General features: G+C 32.3%; 1 protein-coding gene and 2 long non-coding RNA genes across 4 annotated transcripts in view; 1 reads left to right on the top strand and 2 right to left on the bottom strand.

Moving 5' to 3' along the window:
* Positions 1-22,605, top strand: part of LOC141529865 (uncharacterized) — a 117,557-nt gene that overhangs the window by 38,602 nt on the left and 56,350 nt on the right. Inside the window, exons 3-4 of one of the 2 annotated variants that reach the window (XM_074246590.1) lie at positions 10,720-10,819; positions 12,892-13,054. In XM_074246590.1, coding sequence (XP_074102691.1) covers positions 10,720-10,819; positions 12,892-13,054 — 263 coding nt within the window. Of the gene's footprint in view, positions 1-10,719; positions 10,820-12,891; positions 14,903-22,605 lie in introns of those variants that run through there. The other variant, XM_074246589.1, reaches the window with a different exon arrangement.
* The window catches only part of LOC141529869 (uncharacterized), a 91,230-nt gene that overhangs the window by 14,333 nt on the left and 54,292 nt on the right, over positions 1-22,605 (bottom strand). The gene's annotated exons all lie outside the window — the stretch shown is intronic.
* On the bottom strand, positions 10,866-13,032 carry LOC141529870 (uncharacterized). Its single transcript, XR_012479669.1, has 3 exons — positions 11,315-13,032; positions 11,107-11,244; positions 10,866-11,045 (listed from the first exon to the last, which is right to left on the bottom strand). It is a non-coding gene; the product is annotated as an uncharacterized LOC141529870 (long non-coding RNA).

Here is a 22,605-nt window from a genome sequence, read left to right on the forward strand (position 1 = left end):
AACTTTCATATTTTTATTCTTATGCTCGTTCTTTATTCTCCATGTTTTTCCTACGTGTCAGGGACTTAGTGGCTTTCAAATGATTTCCTTCGGCGCCATTACCGTCGCAGGAGCAGCAAACTAGCAAAACTAAAAAAGCACCATCAGTATAACATCGTAATACTATACTCTGACTCCGATAATGAAGGATGCATATGAAATATGGTTTTCTAGCAAACACCGGATCCTCGAACTCTAAATGATAAAGCTCGTATTATATATAGCGCTCGGGTTTAAGATACACTGAAAATTTTCGCTATATTATACTATAACTACCAGCGATGAATATACATCAAGTGAAAATTTACATCCGTTCAACTGTCGTCTTTACGCTTCTTCCGTACACAATGCTAAGTCTTCCTATATTGAAAAGTATATTATTTAAAAGTTTACCTTGGATTATAATGGAATTTTATTTTTAAGTATAATTTTCAGTAAATACTTATGCTTATAATTTTTAGGATGGCGTTAAAAAATTTTGTGTTAAATATTTAACACTTTTTTAAAGTGTTTTATAAAATTTTTAACACTATGTTTTTTGACGTAATGACTCAAAATTTTTTCTGTGTATGCTTTAGAACTATATACCTATTTCATGCGGGTTAGGCTTTATAGTCTACTATACTCGGTGATTTTCTCTCGACTTTACGGTTTCTTTGACATGCTTTGTTTATTTTTCGTACTATACACTTTGCCACTTTCTTTCTACTCTTTTTACCCTTGTTTGAACAAGTCATCCGTAGATGTAAGTCTATAGGTAAAAAAATAAAACGTGAGGATATATGAAATGAAGAAAACAAAAAAAAAAATAAAGAGACTATTGTCTCGATAGCTGTGAAATTGAACAGCCTCGTATTCTCATCTCGATATAACTTGATGAAATGAAAACTCAGTCTGCATTATTACCAGAGTCATATACACATACTCAATTGAATGTTTTTTTATTTTCGAAGAGTGTACGTCGTTGAATCAGTGACTTTTATCCTTTTACGATCGACTTTTCGTCGCTTGACGGGTTTTACGAAGTCGTTGAGGCGAGGATATTGACTCTAGCTTCTCCTAGTCTCATATATTTCTAAAAATTTTTTTCTTATCCATTATTTTAGTACTTTTACTTTTTATTTCATACATAGCTTGGCAATTCTTGTCGCTTTCAGGCTTCGACGTCCAGCAATGTCTAAATTGCCCGGAAGTCAAGTGATCAGAGCGGTGGTGAAGGCACGTCATGGCGATCGATTGGTAAGCTCAGATAGGTACGTCGTGTCTTCGATGTCCTGAGGATTTTCCTGGGAAATCTCCTCTCCGGTAATAGAAGCCTGGTTAAATAAAAGGATTTTTTGCTAAAAGTCAACTCCAGAGCTAAATGCCTCGAGTATATTGTCGTTAATCTTACGGCTGATCGAACGTGAATGGAACTATCACACCGTGTCGTTGAAAATATAATCTCAAGCGATAATAGCGATACAATTTTATTATGATTTTTTTTAAATTTATTTTATTAGTTTTAACCAAGAAATTTTTATAGAAGAATTCGCACTTGCCAGGCTAAGTGTTATTCAACGTCTTCTTAATTGCGTTTTATATTGTTTCAATTTGTTCCAGCGGAACGTTCACATGAAATATTCATTCTGGTCGTCTTTAGCGCTACTGCTATTCTTATAGAGAGAATAAAGATCTTTTTTTTTTCTATTTTCCTACCGTTCTTTTGCAATATCTTTTTTTTTTAGTTTACCATCAATTTTTTATTACGATATTTATAATACCTAGAACTCCAACAATGCTCGTTATTATTTATACATTTTTCATGAGTTCAATATTCCACTCTCACGTTATATTAATCCAAATATTTTAGAGCTTGAGCTTTTAACAGATTTTAAAAAATTTTAAAAAATTTTAATATTTTATTGATCGATCAAGCGAGCCCGCCGAAGGCGGCGAAGCTCGATCGTAATTATACGTCGCGTCTCGTTCGAAGATGATTATATAATTGATTACTTGTAGTACTGTCAAGTACGAGACAACTACACAACTTTTAGCGTTTAAATTCAAAAAACTTTTCCCGCCTGCTAGCTCCGCTACGCGGCGCTCTACCATCATGGCGTCATAATTTCAGAGTGTTAATCTTTGTTTATTAATAAGAATGTTATCCTGGTTTGATGATTACCGGGCTTAGTAAAGAATGGGTCTTAGAATAACAATGGGTGGGAGGTAATCATCTTCGAACGAGACGCGACGTATAATTACGATCGAGCTTCGCCCGCCTTCGGCGGGCTCGCTTGATCGATCAATTATACTTGCGTCTCGTTCTCGATGATTATATAATTGATTACTTGTAGATGTTTAGAGAACCAGATAACATTTTATTATTATTATCACTTGCAGCCTGTATTGGACGATTATAGAAACGGGCGAAGACCGTTGATCCAGCAGACCAACCGGCTGTTCTTCTGATCGTGTCCACATCCAAACCTTGTTTACAAGTTTTAGAAACTGCCGCGTGTTTTACACTATAAGCAGTGAATGTGTTAATATCTATTCCTGCTTTCTCAAGTAGCGATTTGATCCAATGACTGATAGTTTGTGCACTTGCCGATTTGTGGGGTTTTATTGTTGAGATGAAAAATTTGTCTGAGTTAGACCTCAGGTTTTTAGTCCTCTCCAGGTATTTTAGCATGATTGATGCTACACAGAGTTTTCCTCTTTCTTTAAAGAAAGGTACCGTCAAGATTGGTTGCTCTTTTCCAGGTCTTGACGTCTTTATAAGATCTGGTATTTTAATGCTTAAACCTGTGGATGATTGTGTAATATTTTTAATATTGATGAGAGCCAGTGTTTGCATCCTATGCGCAGTAATCAGTATAAGAAGAGTGGTTAGTATTTCTGACAACTCTTTCAACCGCAACTTATTAATATCTTCAATATTTTCAATATAAGCGAGCACCTGTTCTGTATTCCAAGTCTCTGTATATTTTGGTCTTGTTGGCCTTTTTTTAAAGGTACCTCTGACGAATCGTGAAATCATAGCGTCCTTTGAGAGATTGTTCTGTGAAATTAGAGATATCGCTGCTCTTGTTGAGTTTATGGTCCCATATTTTGCTCCTTTACTAAATCTATCCGCCAAGAATTTTATGACATCAGTGTTTTGAGGATTAAAGGCATCTATTTTTTCTTGATCTGCAAAAATCAACCACTTTTTCAGGCAGCCCTCATATTGCTTAACTGTAGACTCTGTTATGGAGTCTAACATTATTTCCGCTGCTTCGTTTGAAATTCCTTTCCTGATGAAAGTTTGCCTGATAATTTGCCGACCATTAGGGATAATTTGAGAGCAAGTGGATGATTCTGTTGCCTGAAAGGAGATTGTAATAAATTAATTTTTGGCTAAAAATTTAGAGGTGGCTGACATAGGATAGAGGTAAACAGTGGATACCACGGCTGTGCAGGCCAATGTGGTACTACTAGAACTCCCGAAGCTTTATCATTAATTATTTTTCTTAAAGCTGGTAATATAAGGGCAAAGGGTGGAAATGCATAGAACTTTTCACTCCTCCATGAGAAGGTAAATGCATCTACTAACTCTGCGTCCGGGTCCGGGTAGCGTGAACAGAACCTTGAGCATTTTTTGTTAACGCGAGAAGCAAAAAGATCGATTGAGAAAGGGCCATAACAATCTAAAATTTTGTGAAAAGCAGTTTGTGACAATTCCCATTCAGTATCCAGATTTACTTGTCTGGAAGCTCTATCAGCTTCGATATTTAGCTTTGACGGAATGTAAGAAGCTACCACCCAAATATTCCTACTCTCGCACCATTGCCAGATACTCCTTGCTAGCTCGCTAAGCCCTGGGTATTTAATTCCTCCCGCTTTATTAATATACGCTATTGCCGTTGTATTATCAATACGGAGTAGTATTTCACAGTCGTGAGCCTCTGAGGCAAAACATTTAAGTGCAAAAGAGCCTGCTAGAAGCTCTAAATGATTAATGTGCAATTTTTGATCTTCCGGGCTCCAGAAACCGTGTGTCACATTTCCCTGTGATTCTGCGCCCCAACCAGTTCTAGAAGCATCAGAGCTAATGACTAGGCTGTAATTTTGGGTTTTTATCCTACTACTTGTTATCGAGATATTTCTTTTCCACCAGAGTACATCTTCGAATACCGTCTCATTTAGTTTCATCGATCCCTCAAAATCATTATTATTTACTAACAATGCCAACCATTTTGCTCTCTCAAGTCTTTTACAAAATACTTTACCATATTCTATTCCTGGGCAGCAAGCCACTAAAATTCCTATTACATGAGCAATTGTCCTAATTTTATAATTTTTATGGGGTTCTATGTCTCTTAGGAGTGAGATTATCTGAGATCTCTTCTTGGATGTTGGTTCAACTCGATATTTTTGCGAGTCTAAAATAAATCCAAGGTACTTACAGCTCCTGAAAGGAGTAATTTGGCTCTTAGAATAATTTATTATAAATCCTAAGGATTCTAGAAATTCGATGGTGTATTTTACATTCGTTTGACATGACTCGAAAGAATTCCCTATACACAAGATATCATCCAAGTAAATAACTGATATGAACCCCCGAGATCTAAGCTTATTAATTACTGGCTTCATAATTTTGGTAAAAATATATGGACTAGTTGATAAGCCGAAAGGTAGGCAGGTAAATTGGTACAGTTGGTCCTTAAATCTAAACCTAAGAAATTTTTTACTAGCTTTGTCTATTGGTACTAATAGATAGGCGTCTTCTACATCAATACTTGCCATAAAAGCATTTTTATCCAGTAAATTTCTTGCTGATCTTAGGTCCTCCATTTTAAAATGTGACGTTTGAATAAACTCATTAAGTCTTTTAAGATTAATTATGAACCTATCTGACCCATCTGGCTTAGGGACTAAAAAGTAAGTTGAAACGAATTGACCTTCATCTTCCGTGCAAGCTTCTATAGCTTGCTTTGAAATTAGCTTTTGTATTGCAACTTCAACCCTAGCCTGTTCTCTTGGAGACGAAGTAGGTTCCAGAGGCTCGGAAGCTTGAAAAGGGGCATTCTCAAAAGAAATAATACAGCCTTCAATGCAGTTCAAAATAAACTTATCCTTAGTTACCTCTTTCCACTGTCCAGCAAAGTATTTCAGTCGACCTGCTATTTTATTTACCTTACTAGAATCCTCATTACCCCTGGTATCTACTTCTTCCTCGACGTCTGGCCCCTGTCGGTATTGGTTCTCTGCGCTGGTCTCGATGATGTTACCGGAACTCGGTGTCGATAATTCACATTCGTGAATTTCCTCGAGAAATGGGAGCCCACCTGCCTGGATCTCACAGGTGGGCCTCTCCCGTTTCCCTGAGCAAAAACTTTACTAGCTGGTTTTTTAGCTATTGGTTTATCAGTAGCCTTTAATGTAGAGGCAGCTTTAACTATAGCTTTGGCCTCTTTAACCTGTTCAGTTAACTTTTGACCATACAGCCACTCGTCTGATACACTAGCATCAAGAGTAGGCTTAAGGTCCTTGTCTAATGTTGGTGTAATAAAAGATTTTCTAGCCTCCGACTGCTGGTGAAAAATATCTGATAGGATTTTTCCCGTATCCCAGAGATGTTGCAACAGAAGTGTCTGATTGACTGGTTCTGTTGAAATTTCTGTCAGCATGGAGACTGCTGTACTCAGAGATGACAGTGCTGTTCCTACACAGCTCTGTGTCTGCTTGAAGTGTTCATCTCGTTTTTTAGCAATCTCAGTAAGGTGACGCTGTACCTCGAGATTGACTTTTGGTGCCTCAGTAACGAATTCACCATCTCTGGGATATTTCTTAAGAAGTTCTTTTCTAACTTCTTCCGAAAAACCTTTCTCCATCCAGCCCTTCCACCATTTTTTGAGTTTCTCGTTAACTTTTACCTGACAGCCTGAGTCTGTGACCTCTTCGCCTAGTACTTCCAGAAGTTCATCATCTAGTTCCGGGTAGTCTTCTTCAATTGTAACTTCACCATCCTCAATATCACCATCGTTAGGTTTTCTTATCTCTGAAACTTTGTCACTAGACTCATCTACCACTGATTTTTCAGAATTTTCATTGACACTATCGACGGGGTCTGTAAGTAAAAGATTTGTCATCAGTCTCATGATGAAACATAGTGTCTTGTATCATAGGTATTATTCGTGTGGAATAAGCCTATCAAAAATTATATAAAAATATATGTAAATGTATATAGATATATAACTACTGTTCGTATGGAACTAGGTTAGGCTCGTGTGGAGCTACCTCGTACGACCTTCGTATGGAAGGTTCATACATTTTGGGTTTATTGGAATTTAATTATGTTTAATTAAATTATTTTTACCTTTTAGTGTTTGAATTTCTACATTAGGTGCCTTATTGGCGGTCTTTTGGACCTCAATGAGTTCAGCAATAGACTTTGCCATTGCGGTTATTTGTTGTTGTAAGTCTCGCTTTGAGATTTTTGGTGATCTACTGCGGTCTCTTGAACTCGAGTGAGATCTTCTAGGTGAACGAGATCTCTTCTTTGATTTTCCCATGATCGAAAAGTTTAATTTTTTTTTTTTTTTTTTAAAAGAAATAAATAACAGTGATTTTTATTTTACGCATCCGTTGTCGTTGACACAACAAAACAATATGACGCCATGATGGTAGAGCGCCGCGTAGCGGAGCTAGCAGGCGGGAAAAGTTTTTTGAATTTAAACGCTAAAAGTTGTGTAGTTGACTCGTACTTGACAGTACTACAAGTAATCAATTATATAATCATCGAGAACGAGACGCAAGTATAATTTAATTTAATGACAAAACTATTTACGGCTTGGAAAATAAAAAATAGACATTTTTCCTAAAAGTGCATAAGTATTTTCCTGATGTTTGAACACCTATTTTTTACTTTCCTCGCCGACAGTGAAAATATGTACTTTGATTAAACTTGAAGCTCTTCTCAATTATACTTTGACACAACAACTAAATGGTTGGATAAACAATACGTTAGTAATATTAACAGACGAAAATTACATGCATTCGATTTGTATACGAGGACCCGTGAAATTGCTATGACTCAGTTAGTGTACATACATGACTGTTATATAGGTATATTAAACATTTATACATGTGGGAAAACCGAGGTGATCCATTTTGTACATACGTCGCATACTCGAGGGAGTATGAGTTGCGTTAGTCTCTTGTCGACGGTTTAAATTAGTCATTGAGAAATTTACAAATGATTTAGAAGTAGCTTTTATATGTTTAGCATATCCAGTAGTTTATTTAATAAATAAATAGTTTTTAAGTAAAATTATTTCTAGAGAGTATACAGTCATTTTGGTGTGTTCTTTAATAATTACACAGAATTATGTAACATTGAATTACGTAATTGTAGCTTGAATTACGTAACATTTATTTGAAGAAATAACTATTTCTTAGTTTAAGAATTTTTCTCTTGAACCAAATTTATTATTTCATCAATGTATAGGTAGTGAAAACTATAACTATTTTATTGTCGATTAAAAATTTAACTTGCATGCTGACGTTTCTACCGTAAGAGTTATAAATTTAAAAACTGAAGAATTTACTTCACACTAGGAACTATCAATTTTTTAACGCGCAATAAATTATACGATATATATAACAGGAATTTTATAACAGACAAAATCTACTTCATTTACTTCAAATCTCATTTTCATCCAGCGAAGATAATGAAAAACATACATTTTCCACAAGTGCAGAAGATAGCTTAAGGTTAGAAGCATTTCTTATACGTTCAATTTATCTTAAACTGAACGATTGAGCCGTAGCTTACTCGATGGAATATCTCTCGACGTATTATACATAATATAAACAAGAATATCTCCATCCGTACGGTTAAATCTTACATGCCGTACGGTAGTTGATTGCTGACCAGGATGTTTGGGATTATTTCCATGAATAAGAATGAGTGCATCCACTCTCGAAGATTATTTGAACCGATATACACGGTTATGCCAGGGAATATAGCACGTGGGTGTATATCATATATAGGACGGATACGCAATCGTTGCAGTATCCTTAGGCTAAATTGATCGTTTGTATACTTCGTTGTATTGGCTTTTAATTTATTAGTTCCCTCCAGCTATATGCCGTCAGACTATTACAATCTACCGTCATAGTTATCAATTTAGATACATGAGAACATTAACAATATTCAATCGCTTATTTATACCGATTGTAATTGATTAATATCTGCAGTAGAATTTTTTTTTCATTATTTTTAAGTAGTATATGCGAATAAAAGAATTTGTTAGTATTAGATAAGTCTAATAATTTTTAATTAATATTTTTTTAACATTAACTGATTTAATAAAGACTTATTAAATATTAAAAAAACATTTATTTATAATTAATAAATAAAAAAATTGTTTCTCAACAAATAAACTTATAAATTCTTCTATTATGTTGTTTTTTTATACTTTTTATTTTTGTGAGTTTAAAAAATACATTTATAAGTTTAAAAATTTGGATAGTCGATTTCCATTATCGTATCTACGTTACATGCACACATATGCAAATAAGTTGAGAGAAGCACTTTATAAATTTACGAATCTAAAACTAACTTTTGCGATAGTTACGATCGTTCTTTTCAGTCAGAAAACTACTTGACAAGTTTAAAAGGGTTAGGAGGTACCGGAGACGATCCAACCAGTTGTTGGAGAATTCGTTCAGCAAAATGTAATCTCGACTTCTTGGCTCGTACAATCTTTTCTTAAAATTCTTGAGAGATTTTCTCAACAGTTACTTTATTTCTTTAACTTCAATTTTGTTTTGATTTACTTTTCTCAGTCCTTACAAAAATTAACACTTCAAAATTTTCAGTTATTTATATACTTATTGTACTTGTATGAAATGATGTAATTGATTTACTTATCAAAAAAAAATTTCAAGTGTTAATAGTTCCAAATACATTAACAGAGTACTATCAAACTAATTAATGCCAAATTAACAGCTTTGGGTTATAAATTGATTTATTAATTATCATAACACAAGAGAAACGACCATTAGTACTGCGCAAATTTTTATATGGCTACTTCAATTAGTATAAATGATTTCACATTACCGAAATAAACTAGTCATGGTGGTAAACAGCATTTACAGTTGAAACTGACAGTTGACACGGGCTTTACCGCAGGCTAAAGTGTACGTGACATTATGTCAACATGCAAGGGAATTTTACTCACTAGTAATTTTATTAATTGATTGTTAATATATAAATGCCAATTATTGCGGTTTACTATTTTTAATTTATTTTTCAAATGAAAAATGTGTTGACGTTCCATGACTCAAAAGCGTCATATTTATTCGGTATCCAATATTTGTAATGAATTGTATAATAATTTAGACAAAAATAATTGTTTTTTTTTTTTTTTTTTGCAATTTGACTTTTATATTTATTATTTTTATTCTACATGGAAAATAATATCACAGTAGAATCTCTTTAAACCCTGTACTGGTGCAAGATTTCAATAGTTTCACTTGAAATGCTAGCATGTATACAACAAAAAATAAAATTATGCTCTAATGATTGCAAAATTAAATTGTTTCAAAGAAGTTAATCAACTTTACATTGTTATTATTAAAATTTATTTCAAAAATTGCTTTAATATAATTAAATTAATTTTTTTTTCAACATAAAATCTCATATCTTCTTATTAACACTTGATATAAGAAAAAAAATACTTACACCTGAGCAGCTTCTTGAAGGTTTCGTTCAGACTTACTAAAAACAAAGAGAACTTTGAAACTCAAAATCGATAATAAGTGTATCGTTCGAACAATGTTGACAAGTAATTTTCCCAATTTTGACCCTTTACGAACTTGAAACTCAGCGAGCATCTTGCTGAAAATTTCGATCGGTTTTCCTCTTCACTCATTTTCCCGGCATCATGTTTCCCAAGCGAATGACTCTTTACATTATATATTCTATACACAGAGAAAAAATTTAGTTGAATCAAGTAAATAATTTTAAAGAATTTCATCTTCTTGGTTTGAGTTAAAAAATTCTTAAACTAAGAAATTTCACTTGGTTTAAGTAAATTTTACTTGATTTAAGAATTTTTTGTCTTGATTCAAGACAATGAGCTTCTTCAAAATTATTTTCTTGGTTCAACAATTTTACTCTTGATTCAAGTTAATTTTTTTTTCAGTGTATGTATACATACATTATTTACTATAATACTATATTACGCGCGCGTATTCCCCGAGGTCGCGCTTGAGTTTTCGCTGTGCAAGCAAGTATTTTACGGGTCACTGCTTGTATATGTATCCCTTTACTTTAAAAGTCACTCCGACTACTATCATGGTGCATACCATTGCAAATGCAAAGTTCAAGGGTTTCACAAGTGCCGAAACATTTTTGTCAATCTTTTGTACACCGTGCAACTCTATACTATACTCTTGTTCCCACTTAAAGTGCTCAAGCAGCTTTGTACACCGACTTTAACTACATTTAGGGCTTGTTCACTTCAGTACACTCGTTAACGACACCTTGTGCTAGAAAGTAATTAAATAGTCTTGTTTCAAATGCTTCGAAATTGTTGAAAAAAATAACAATAATAGTAGAAGTGGTGATGATATTTTTAGTATAAGCATAAACATTTAAATAATTTAAATATTTAATTCATAACTTTTTTTCTTGTATTTTTTCAGGTATACTGGCGGCTTTTTCCGACATGAAAACAGTATTTTTAGCGTGTATTTGCACGTTATTACCGCTGATGATCGCCCTAGCAATAGCGTTTGGATTAAGGTAAATAAAAACATAAATTAACTTGCATTTATATTCATACGTTTATTTTTATGTGTAAATAATAAATCGTTCGACGCATATTATTCTACATATGTAGAATAGTGCATTCCATACGATAAATTTAAATCCTCATACGATAAACTAAATTTTTATTTATTACTGTAATTTATCTCCCGCGTCACCACTTTAATAGGATAAATCTTCACCATAAACTCTCGTTAGATTCCTGAAACTTTTTCAAAGTTAACTTTTGTACTTTACTTCAGTAACAATTTTATGGTTTTAACCTTTTTTCTTTATAGACGTTCGCTTAATACTTTTAAGCTCTAAGTATCCAGTACTTCAGTCATCAAGTTTACTTTGTGGGCTAATCAATTAACTTGGATAACAAGTTCAACAATTTCGAGTACTGCTATCACATTTTCCTGTAAAAAAAAAAATTTACTGGAAGCCAGAAAAGTCAATGTATTCTAGATAAATATTTTTTTTAGATACTCGATATATAATTACGGCACATTCGATCAATTGTCGGTATTGAAGAAATTCTAAGTATTCTCATTACTTCCTGAGAGCAGCTAGGTAAAAAACTTGCATCGTAATTAAATAGTTTTTAACCGGAGACTTTTTCCACAAGTACCCTTGATGTTCGAGAAATCTTCGGTGTTTTAATCAATTGTGGTACCTATAATAACGAGTTTATTTTTCTTTTTAATTGTAAAAGTATGGTATTAATTGGAACACCTTCAATTCAATTAAGCTTGGATAAATATTTATCGATATTGGTAAATTATTGAGTTGAGAAATTTCAGAACATTTGAAAAACTTTGAAATTTTTTTATTAAAAATAGTACACCATAAATATTCCAAACTTGTTAAATATTAATAAATTAAAAGTCTCGTTTCAACGTTCACTAACAATACAAAAACTCAAAATTACTGCAAAAACTTTAAATTGCATAAATCAAAGCTTAAAAAATGACTTAATGATGCACGTAATGGATAAATCATAATAATGTAGTCCATGTTTTACCCATTGTCTCCGAAAATAGGTCGTTGGTAGGTTAGTCAGTTGGTCGAGTGATCCGGAGAAAAGTCAAGAGCTGTAAGGTCGTAGTAGCGCTCGTATTTTCTGTCTCCATCAAAAGATTAGTGTCCTCCCTCAAACTTATCCGCCTACTAGGAAGATTATCTTCTCCGAATCCCACCGATTTCAATCCATCTTACCACTTACACTTCATCTCCGGCCTCTGCCATTTTTGCCATGTTCGACCTTTAGTCTACCCTTCACCCTCTGCCCTCTGGCCTCTCTAATCTCCTCTTTTAACCCTTTTACCTCTATTTGTTCTTCATCGAACAGCGACAACTTTTACAACTTGAGTTTCCTCTACTTTTTATTCCACTTTTCGTTCACCATCAATACTTTCTTATTATCCAGCCGACCATTGTCATAAGTCAGCGAAAGCTGCATCGGCAACGGGAAGTCGTAACTCCATTGAAAGATGGCGCCCATTCCAAAATCCTCACGAGTAGAACATTGACAGTGATTAATGGCGCAATTCAATGGCAAACTGTGTGGATATGCAATATACTCTACTCTGCTGTAGCTTTCTCCTTCAGTACCGCACTATGCAGTATATTTATATGCTTATACGGATTTGAATGTGTATATAAATACATAGGGTTGTAACGGGTCACCCTCGGTTGAAATGTGAGAGAGCAAACGGCCGACTATTGCACTAGATCGACTGCTGTGCTGTGCTACTACTGGTTTTACTGCAACAGGATTCGTATAACACCTACTATACATTGGCATCCCATAAATTTTACATTTGATTGATTGTGATAACGCTGATAGCAACACTTTCCAGAAAGTCTTTTCGACATTGATGACCGATCCGTTTACGTTAACGAGACTTACGAGACTTGCGATACTTTTTTACTGCTGACTAATTTTTTCCTATCGGGTAAAATGACTTGCTCACTATATTAATAACTTATAGATAAAAAAAAATTTTTTTTAAATTAAAATTACACAACATGAATTAATTTTTCTTCACGATGTTATTTTTCAGACATGCATGGAGAAAATATAGACTCAGAAGAAATGGAACTAGTGATTTACCCTGGTATCGCGGGGTTTGTTCTCGTGATGATACCGCAGAATCGCTTCATCACAGACCCCATCGAAATAGCATCAGCATCCAGCCTGCAACAAGGATTTTATCCGCGCAAGATGTGAGTGATTATTTATGCTAATAAATTCTAAAGATTATAATCACAAAAAATTTTATCTTTTGAATTAGAATTTTTTTTGTTTATCAGAATTAAAATTTTGGAACAGAAAATTTTACTTTTTTATATCGGATCAAGTAACTGGTGTTTTTTTTTTTAACGTACGAGAAACAATGTAATTTCTGGGAGAAACAGTTGTAGGCCGTAAAATTATACGGATATGCTAAATGTAAAACACAGTGTGCTTTCACAACAGACGAAGAATCGAATTACTTTAGTGAAACAGTTGCAATATTAGGGAGACGTGCGGTTTAGATACTTTGGGTTTGAAAATTGGTTTCTCTTGTCGAAAAAAGTCTGCCGGTTTAGTAGAACTCTCGTTGAACTACCTTCTTGCCATCACCATTGAAAGTTCCCAACCTACTTTTCATTTCATCCCTCTACCTGTTTTTATTTTATTTTTTTTTTTACTTATATTTGCTCTTGTTTTCTTATTTTTTTTTTCGCTTTCACCTTTTCCCCTTCTTCGGAAATATTCTTCTCTCTCTACGGAAACAAACTTTTTAACCCGCGTTGCCTTAAATTGCTTTACTTCACCTGAATTTCCAGCACTTACAGGCGTCTATCTCGCTTTAATCCTCTAAGCAATTGCGAAAAACAAAAATAAAATCCGTCAAAAAAAAGTAAGGCAAGAACTTTGCATAACAAAAGAGATAGCCCTATAAAAAAGAATACTGTGGAGCATTAATTCACTGAACCAACGGAGCTTAAAAAAACAAACAGCAGTTAAGCAGCTGTAAAATTATATCACTGACTTTTACAAACGGGTGTCTCGGTTAAGTAAAAAGCTTAAAAATAGAAAAATTTCAAGGCGCACATCAATCGAAATATCAATAGCCGGAGGCGATTGTAATCGCTGATTAATAAATATAATATTTTTATACCTTTTATTTAATCTAATTTTTATTGACTTACTTTTGAAAAACTATCAAAGTATCTCGCACTTCGGGTTGCTGCTTTTGAGCAAGTTTGTCAACAAAAACTGCGGCAAGTGGATTTCCTCAATCCACTTTTACGATGCCTTCAAAGTAACGGCTTAAAGGATATTTTTTTCAGCCCTCTGTACTTTAGAATATTTATTTTATCTTTTTGGATTCTCATTTTCTCACTTATCCACTCGATGAGAAGGCTCAAACAAAAGGAGAAAAAAGGCTGGTTGCTTCTTGAGGGCGCAACTTGTAGTGGTAAACTAGCGGGTGGCATATATCCAACACAGTTTCTCCATTATTGAGAATTGCTAAGATCGTGTCTTCGTGTCAAGAAGGACGTTGATCCTAGAAGATTGTGAACTCACAAAAGATAACTTCATAGAAACTAGAATATAGTGAATATGAAAAATGTTCCCCTATATGAAGGAAATAACTGTAAAAAATATTATTAAATGTCAAGGGCTAATTGACGTTGATGTATGGTAGTTTTTTTTTGTTTTATTTTTTATGACGAAGGTTTTTTTATACACTTATGGTGAAGTTTCTAAAAGGGATGGTTGTCGTTGTTGATGATGTTTAGGAAACTGGTCGATGTAAAAAGAGCTTTTGCTTACTCCTTTGAGTATCGTCAGTTTCACCAAGAAGACCGCAAACGGATTTTTATAGTTGTGAGGCTTATATATCCGCAGTAAATGCAGATGATTGTGGTTATGTGAGTATATATGTATTGTGAGAAAGTTAGGAAAGTTGAGCGTTTCCGAAATATCTCTAATTTACTACTTGAACATATAATTCTATGCTTCGGGCAACTCAACTTTGAAATTCTGAAGATGAGAATATAATATGTTCAACTAATCGTCATATATTGCGTTGTTAAATGATCTAGACACCGATTTTAATGAAATATTAGATGATAAGAACAATTTTGAAATATTTTTCTTTGTAATGAAAGTAAATTGATTAATTGCTTAATTTAATTAGTAAAAATGATTTTTTTTTATATTTAATTAAAATTTTTGGTTAGTATTCTCCTATAATTAGACACAAAAAGTTTTCCTAAAAAAAAAATTTGATTAGTAGAGTCACTCTCCAATTAATTATCTTTTCCTCCATCCTTAAATGATTGTCGAGGTATAGTTTTTGTCGAATCCACAATGTTTAACATTAATGTTTATCTTGTAGTAAAACTTAATCCAGTATAAGATGACTGAAATAAAAAGTTGTAGATTTATTACTGATATTCTCATAAGATGTCTATTTTGCTCAGTCTACCTTAAATATTAAATGTCTTGCCAAGTTTTATTAATATTGATACGTCAAGCAATATTTTTTATACTTTTGATAATAGTCTCAACTAATTCCAAGTTTATTGACTCACTTGGAGTTTTTAGTTTGATTAAAATAACTCCGTTTACTGATATTAACAACTTTGTTACATATTCCGCATCAATTTGAATTTATTTAAATGCAAAGAGTATAAATAGTGAACATATAGTATTGCGCTTTAGTGAAGTTGAATAATTATTTTTATGTTAATCAATTCCAAAAAGCTTTGCTGCATTCATTAATACATTCTTTTTTTCTTTTATTTATACAGAATTATTGTAACTAAAAATAAATATACGCGCACTCGAAATAATATATCGTCCATTGAATATTTGTGCCGTTAATAAATGTCATTGTAAATTTAATTATTATAAAGAGCATCCAATTTTTCCGTTAATATTTATAGATCAATTAAAGTTGAATAAATATATCCAGGGTTGAAGAGGAATCATTTCACTTCCATTGAAATATATTAAAGAGTAAATTATATTATCGGGTTTTAAATTTAAATAGAAAGCAATACTTCATTAGGAAAAATAAAATTCGAAGCATAAATATTCGTAAATTTACCCTCAATTTGTATTTAAATTATGCTAAAATTACTATTACCGAAGATTGTGCACCTGGTGAATACACTGAAAATACCATCGGATTGTGAAAAGATTTCTACTGTTGCGAACAAATTTTCTCCAAGATTCAACTTTTTTTGTATGCACTAATTTCAATTTAAATCTCCCGCGCCAGATGGTGCCTTTTTTTGTCCATAGATTTTTTTCCTTTGTTTGCGGTTAGTGCCGCCTGCACTTTATTTCAAAAAATTATTTCAACTAACAAGATAATTTCAAATAATTATATTATTTACACCTTTCATGATTGTCATAAAATTTAAATATTCGGTAAGACGTTGATTTATGATTTTTTTAAGTTGCATTTAAAAAATGTTTGCCTTGAAAATCTCAATCATTGTAGTTGATAATTCTATAATTAATAAAAAACCGTGATTTATTGAATTTAAAGTTAAAAAATAGAGAAGAAATATTGTTGGTAAATTTGCGAGATAACTTTTTTCACGGTTCAGTTCGAGTATGAGAAAAATGGGTGCAGATGATAAATGGATGATAGTTTAATTGCGTTAGGTAGAGAAATAAAACAAGAAATCAAAATTATATATCTCAGCCCGTAGGAAATTGTTCTTGGATTGGAATTAAAACAGTTGGCTGAGTCATTTTTTGTTTAGTTTTTTTTTTTTTATTCACTTTTAAATCGATATTTGCCTGTTATTTATTTGTTTTCAACAAAAGTGCATACACGTGATTATTTATCGTCAATTAAAACCGTGACTTAATTGACAATTTATTCTCGGGAAACTAAATTAGTTGTAAACAAATATGTTATCGTGTACTAACGTTATTTGAAAGTTGGTTATTTATTTTCCCATAAAAAAGTTTAAATTTAAAGCAACCGATGCTTATTCTGCTAATGAGTAATAAAAAATCTAAAAAAGTTTGACGGTTAAAGTCTACAGTTCTAGTTGTCGAGAGTTTATATTTAACAAAGGCAAATAAAAAAGTTTTAGCGAAGTAAAATAAAATATAACAAATGAGGATGAAAATAAAAATAAAATTCAGTTTAAGAAACGAGTGACAGGCATGGCGAAAAAAATGTTGACTACATAAAAGTTTACACGAGTCTTTGGACTAGTGAAATAGATAAATGTCGCTAAGCTTTCAAATATAAAATAAAAATAACACGAACGAGTTGCGCAAGAAATGATCAAAAGTTACGTTCAACTGGAGGTTTTTTTTAAAAACAAAGAGATGTTTTTTTGTTTTAAATAAAAAGCAAAGTGGTGGAAAGACAGAAGACAAAAATGAAATAAATAAAAGTCAATGTACAATACAATTTTTTTACTTTTATTTTTTTCGAGATATGTTTCAAACGTGGGTAAAAGTTTTTAAGAAAAAGTATTTCATTGTGAAAGACGCAATGCCAAAGATCAACGAGAGTTCAAACGGAAGTGAAATACGAAGAATCGAGCTGATAAAACTCCTTGCCAATATTTTTTTGTTTTATTAAATAGATAAAAATATGATAAAACCGTCAATATATTTGTTTATTTAAAATCTCAAATTGTTTTTCAAAAACTTTTTATAATTTTATTTCAAAAAATGGATTAATATTTTATTAAAAATTTATTAAATCAAAATCTCGTATGAATTAGAAAAAATTAAGAAACTTATTTTATAAGTTATGATTAATTAAAATCTGAAGTTTTTGAAAAGTGATTTAAAAAAATTATGGATTAAATCACATGGTGTAAGTTGATTGGTTATTAATGATTTACTAAACTTTATAGATAAACAGCTCTAAGTTGCCAATTATTCTTGAATATTAAATAAATTGAACAATGCTTCGTAAGCTTTAGAATTTTGAACTAACTATAATGTTGGTTACGTAAGCCCTCACCAGCCTCATTGATCTTTACAGACCAAAGCTGTAATGCTTACTAATTCACTCATTACCGAATCCTGATTGTATATTAATAACAAATGGAAATGAAGGATTTGATCAATCAAGCATCAGTGCAGACCATTCTAAAGGTTTCGGGCAAACAATTTTACTGCGAAATCAAATTGTACATTGAAATATCAAAAGTCAACCATGAATCATATTCGCCTATATATGAATCCCGTAAAAATCTTTAGAACTGAACTAGTGATTGGGCAGCCCGAAATACAATCAGCGCAGTCGAAGCCAATTGACTTGAAATCCAATCACGTACAACCTATAAGCTTATATATATATATGTTCTCTTGAAGCCCGCTCTTTGGTAGTACGTTTCACTCATCTACGTTTCACGAAATTCATTTACAATTTGAGTTTAAATTTCCGTGAAACTAACATCGAACTAACAGCATTCAAACATGAAATCTTATATTTAACTCTTGTTACCTCTGAAATGTTACCAGTATTTGATCTCACCCCTTTAGGTGTGTGTTTATATATTATTAATATATATCGAAAAAAAAAATAGGAAAACTGTTCTATCTACCGGTCCGAATCGGTCCAAATTGTATTTAAAATCTAATTTTGGCCAAGCTCTTTTCTCGTTATGTATGTCACATTGTTGATTTTAATAATATTTCATAATTAAATGAGCATTATGAGTCGTGCATTTTTGGATTTTCCAAACTCTTTTTCCCCGTACAAGCAATATATGCAGATATATACATATACTTTTTAATATCAAACCGATAAGAAAAATCCACATAGAAAAAAGCCCTTTCTATATGAACATCTGCGGCACAAGTGAAAACCACATACCGCGTATCTCGTGCGCGAGAATTTTTCTCTGGAATTTATATATTTCCGGAGGCAAGTGAGGCAGCTTCAAATTAAAACGTTCAATGTAGAAAATCCACATGAAAACTCTGTTGGAGTTTTCATGTATATAGAGTTGCATTGAAACTCATGCTTTTATACCTTCGGCTCCTCATGGTGCAAATACTTTTTCTGCTATTTTTTTATACTATTCCGAGACATACCGAAATGATTCCGTGATGAGAAAATATATGTATACGCATACATGCATGTGTGAATGTAGGTATAAATGTATAACATACATAGTAACTGGTGATTTACTGTACGTCCGAATGCTGCATCGCCTTCGGCAATCCGATCTTATTCTGCTCTATCAGCTCAACAACGTCGAGCTGGGTATTACACTCACACATAGATGGCGCAGATGATGTTTCCTGCTCACTAGTAGGGTTTTGCCCCCAAGCGGTCCTCATTGATGCCGATTCATCTCAAGTACAAACGCTAGATATCAATAATCGAATCTAGTATTTATTAAAAAAAATCCAATAATTTATCCGTCAAATAACTTGTGAATTTTTTTAACATAAAAAATTGTAACTACGACATTTATTATTATGTTTATGACTCAGTTGCTTTGATTATTGTATATATAAATCTTTTAATTCACTAGAGTGCACATAGCACGAGAACCAACAATGCAGGACAGCGTGGCTTGGACTGATCATAAGTCACAGGCTTGCGGTCGTGGGCCAACGCTGGTATGTATTTTGTTTACACCGAGTTTACCTTTGAGTTGTATTCTCGCTCGGAAGTATTATACATACATGAAAGTATTTGAGTTTGCTGCCACTAGTACTGCTACAGTTACACCCTGATGACAGTGTAACTCTTTGTCTTTTGTCTCTTGTGTAAACGAGACGCCCATTAAATTAAAAATCTTCGTCTAGTTATATTACAGAGAAAGTATTTGGTGTGCGTATTGCATACCAGCTACTTCTAGTTTGTATTTAATTATAAAAGTAATTAGAGCTTTATGGTATTTTTTATCCCAATATATATTTATTTATTTTATTTGACTCTTGTCTCCGGGGTAACATTCTACAAGCATCGTCGCTGCTGGATGACATGCTGGGCCATAATTAACGTCTGCTTGCGATTCTTTAACTATACTCGAGCAGTCAGAGCCCAGGACCAACGAAATAGCAGTCAGTTGAGATAACTAAAGTTTTAGTTTTAAATAGAAGAGAATTAAAATAAAAAATGAAAAATAATATGTAAATTGAGAAAAATAGTGAATTAATCTTTAGAATAATGGTCTGTGTTTGTGTATTTAGTTATTTCTCTGTGGAAATAGCCAAGCGAGTAATGAAAACAAAAAGAAAAAAATGCTTTTTGTGGAGCGAGATGCGAAAAATTGCGCTTTTTGACGCGGAAAAAATTGAAATTTTTATTTTTATTTTTAGTACATTTTAAAAATACGTAAAAATTGTGTAGAAGTAAGCTCTTTAGTAAAAAAAAAACTGAAACTATATTTTATGTTGTATTACGTTTCACTTGCATGACTTAATTCAAATCTTTTAAGTCACAAAAATGTTTTTGTTATTTTGAAGAAAAAAATAAATAAATAAAATAAAAAATTATATATGATGAGGAAAAGTATAAAAATATACTGATAACAAAATGAAAGAATTTTTTAAAGAGAAAGTAGTAAAGTTGATGATAAAAATTCTATTATATTTTATTATAAGAAAAAAGTGAAATAAAATAATAATGGTAATAAAATAATGTGTTTTTGTAAGTACGTGCAATAAAATCAAACATAAAAAGTATATATTATCTAATTCTATGGTTTGAAAGATTGTAATTCAGCTTTGCAAATGTCAAATAAAAAGAGGAAAATTAATTGCGGATGATAAAATAATAGTGAGGGTATGGACAAAAAATTCTCACGCCATCAGTTTAAGTAGCAATAAAAAATTATAGTCTACGGTGTATTGGAGATATAAAGGGCATAAGAAGGTGTATAAGTATGAATGGTTGTATAGAGGAGTAATATATATGTTTTGTAGAGAGAAAAGTGAAAGAATTAACAGTTGCTCCCAGAAGTAATTTTCAAGCGAAAAAATATGAAAAAACGTGTGTCGGTGTCATCTTTTCTCTCTTTATTTACGTGATCCCTCGAAACCACATATTTATTTTCTCCTCTGTTGATGCGAAATACTCGATTCGAGTGTGTACGTAAACACCGTCGGCGAATCGTGTGGCACGAAATCGTGTTTTTGAAGTAATGTATAGTATGAGAAAAAATTCGTAAGAAAAAAAGGAGGGACCAGAAAAAGGAATGTCGAGAAAATGGAGGCACGAGAAAACAATGCGAAGAAATTGAGATTAAAAAATATGAATAGCTCAGTCTGGTCTTCTTTTCCATATTTTGTACGCAATTATAATCCCGAGCATTTTGGAGCTAGAATAGCTAAGACGCGATCTCATGGTACTCCTGGGAGGTCTGTGAAAGATCTCTTTGATATGTTTTTTGTTTTGTGATACAATATTCCATGCAAAAAACCAGCCACTATCACTTCTCTTCTTTGTAAATACTCTTTCACTTTTTCATTGTGCCTTTTACTATTTAATTCTTTAGACTTCTTTTTTTTTTAACTCTTAAAATTTTTATCCTGTTAATTCTTATAAAAAAAAAAAAAAAAAAAAGGATAAATGTCTTTATTGATCACAAAAAAAGATTGTTTTTGCGAAACAAATATTCAAAATAATGAATTGGTGACTCAATTACAATCAGGGCCATCCAATTTTTTAAACAAAATAGATTTCGATTAATTAAACATTCACTTCAAACAACTTAAATTGCAACGTTTCCCTTTTTTATATTTTTTGTTTATATTACAGTTACAATTATCCACTCTTACAGAATAATCAACAAACGAAATCACAATATCTATTGTTTTATTAATAAAAAAACAAAAAGAGTTACATTTATCTTAAATGAAAATTTGCCTTCACAAAAAACATTTTTTTAAATCACTTTATAACCAATTTCAATCAAAAAAATTAATTACTTGTCTTTTACGTTATTGTACTGTAAATTTGAACCAAATTAATTATTTAGACAAACCTACATATTAATATAAATCAATAAACAAAACAAAAAGTACATTTGACATGTAATACAATTCTCATCAATAATAGAAAGGATTATTACGTCAGTTTAAATTCGTATTAAAATAAAATATTAATATGATTAATAAATCAACTCCATTTATTATTGAAATTTATAACTCTGAACTCGATGTTTATTTTACCGACTTCATTAACTAAGCGGACATTGATATAATTTTTTTAATAATACCATCACTTTGAATCATCAAAAAGTAAACCTCAATTATTGCTTTTGACGAATAATTAATGGAAAAGTCAATTCATATTTATCCATTAAATATTAATGAAGTAAATATTTTACAAATGGTTTACCTGTAGAATTTTCATTTAGTAATTGAAACAAATGGAGATCAAAGCTTGAAGAAACGAGTTAAACTCTGAATAAAATTTATTCACATAAATAATAATAGTCGTCATGATAATGCTCTTTTAAGTATTGATCTTCGAACGATCATAAAGATTGTTTATCATACCAGTCAACAATGGCGTATTGGCTTTCTCAAGCCAACTCGTTCAGCGATTCATTTTAGATACGATCAAATGAAATTCGTAAGCCGCTTATCCGATGCGAATTCGGTATGCAAACCCGCGGGGATAACGTCACAGCAGCGGCAGTACAGCAGGAACTCGAGCTGGAGCAGTAGCAGCTGAAACCAAAATGAAACTCCGTGCAGCGGTTACAGACCGCGACCAAACGGTACACGTTGCGCTGCCACCGTAGCCACACTCGTACTGACCGAACAA

Source organism: Cotesia typhae, unplaced genomic scaffold, assembly GCF_013202065.1.
Source record: "Cotesia typhae breed Kobodo isofemale line unplaced genomic scaffold, CoteBio_Ctyphae contig_48, whole genome shotgun sequence".
In the NCBI taxonomy this organism is placed as follows: domain Eukaryota; kingdom Metazoa; phylum Arthropoda; class Insecta; order Hymenoptera; family Braconidae; genus Cotesia; species Cotesia typhae.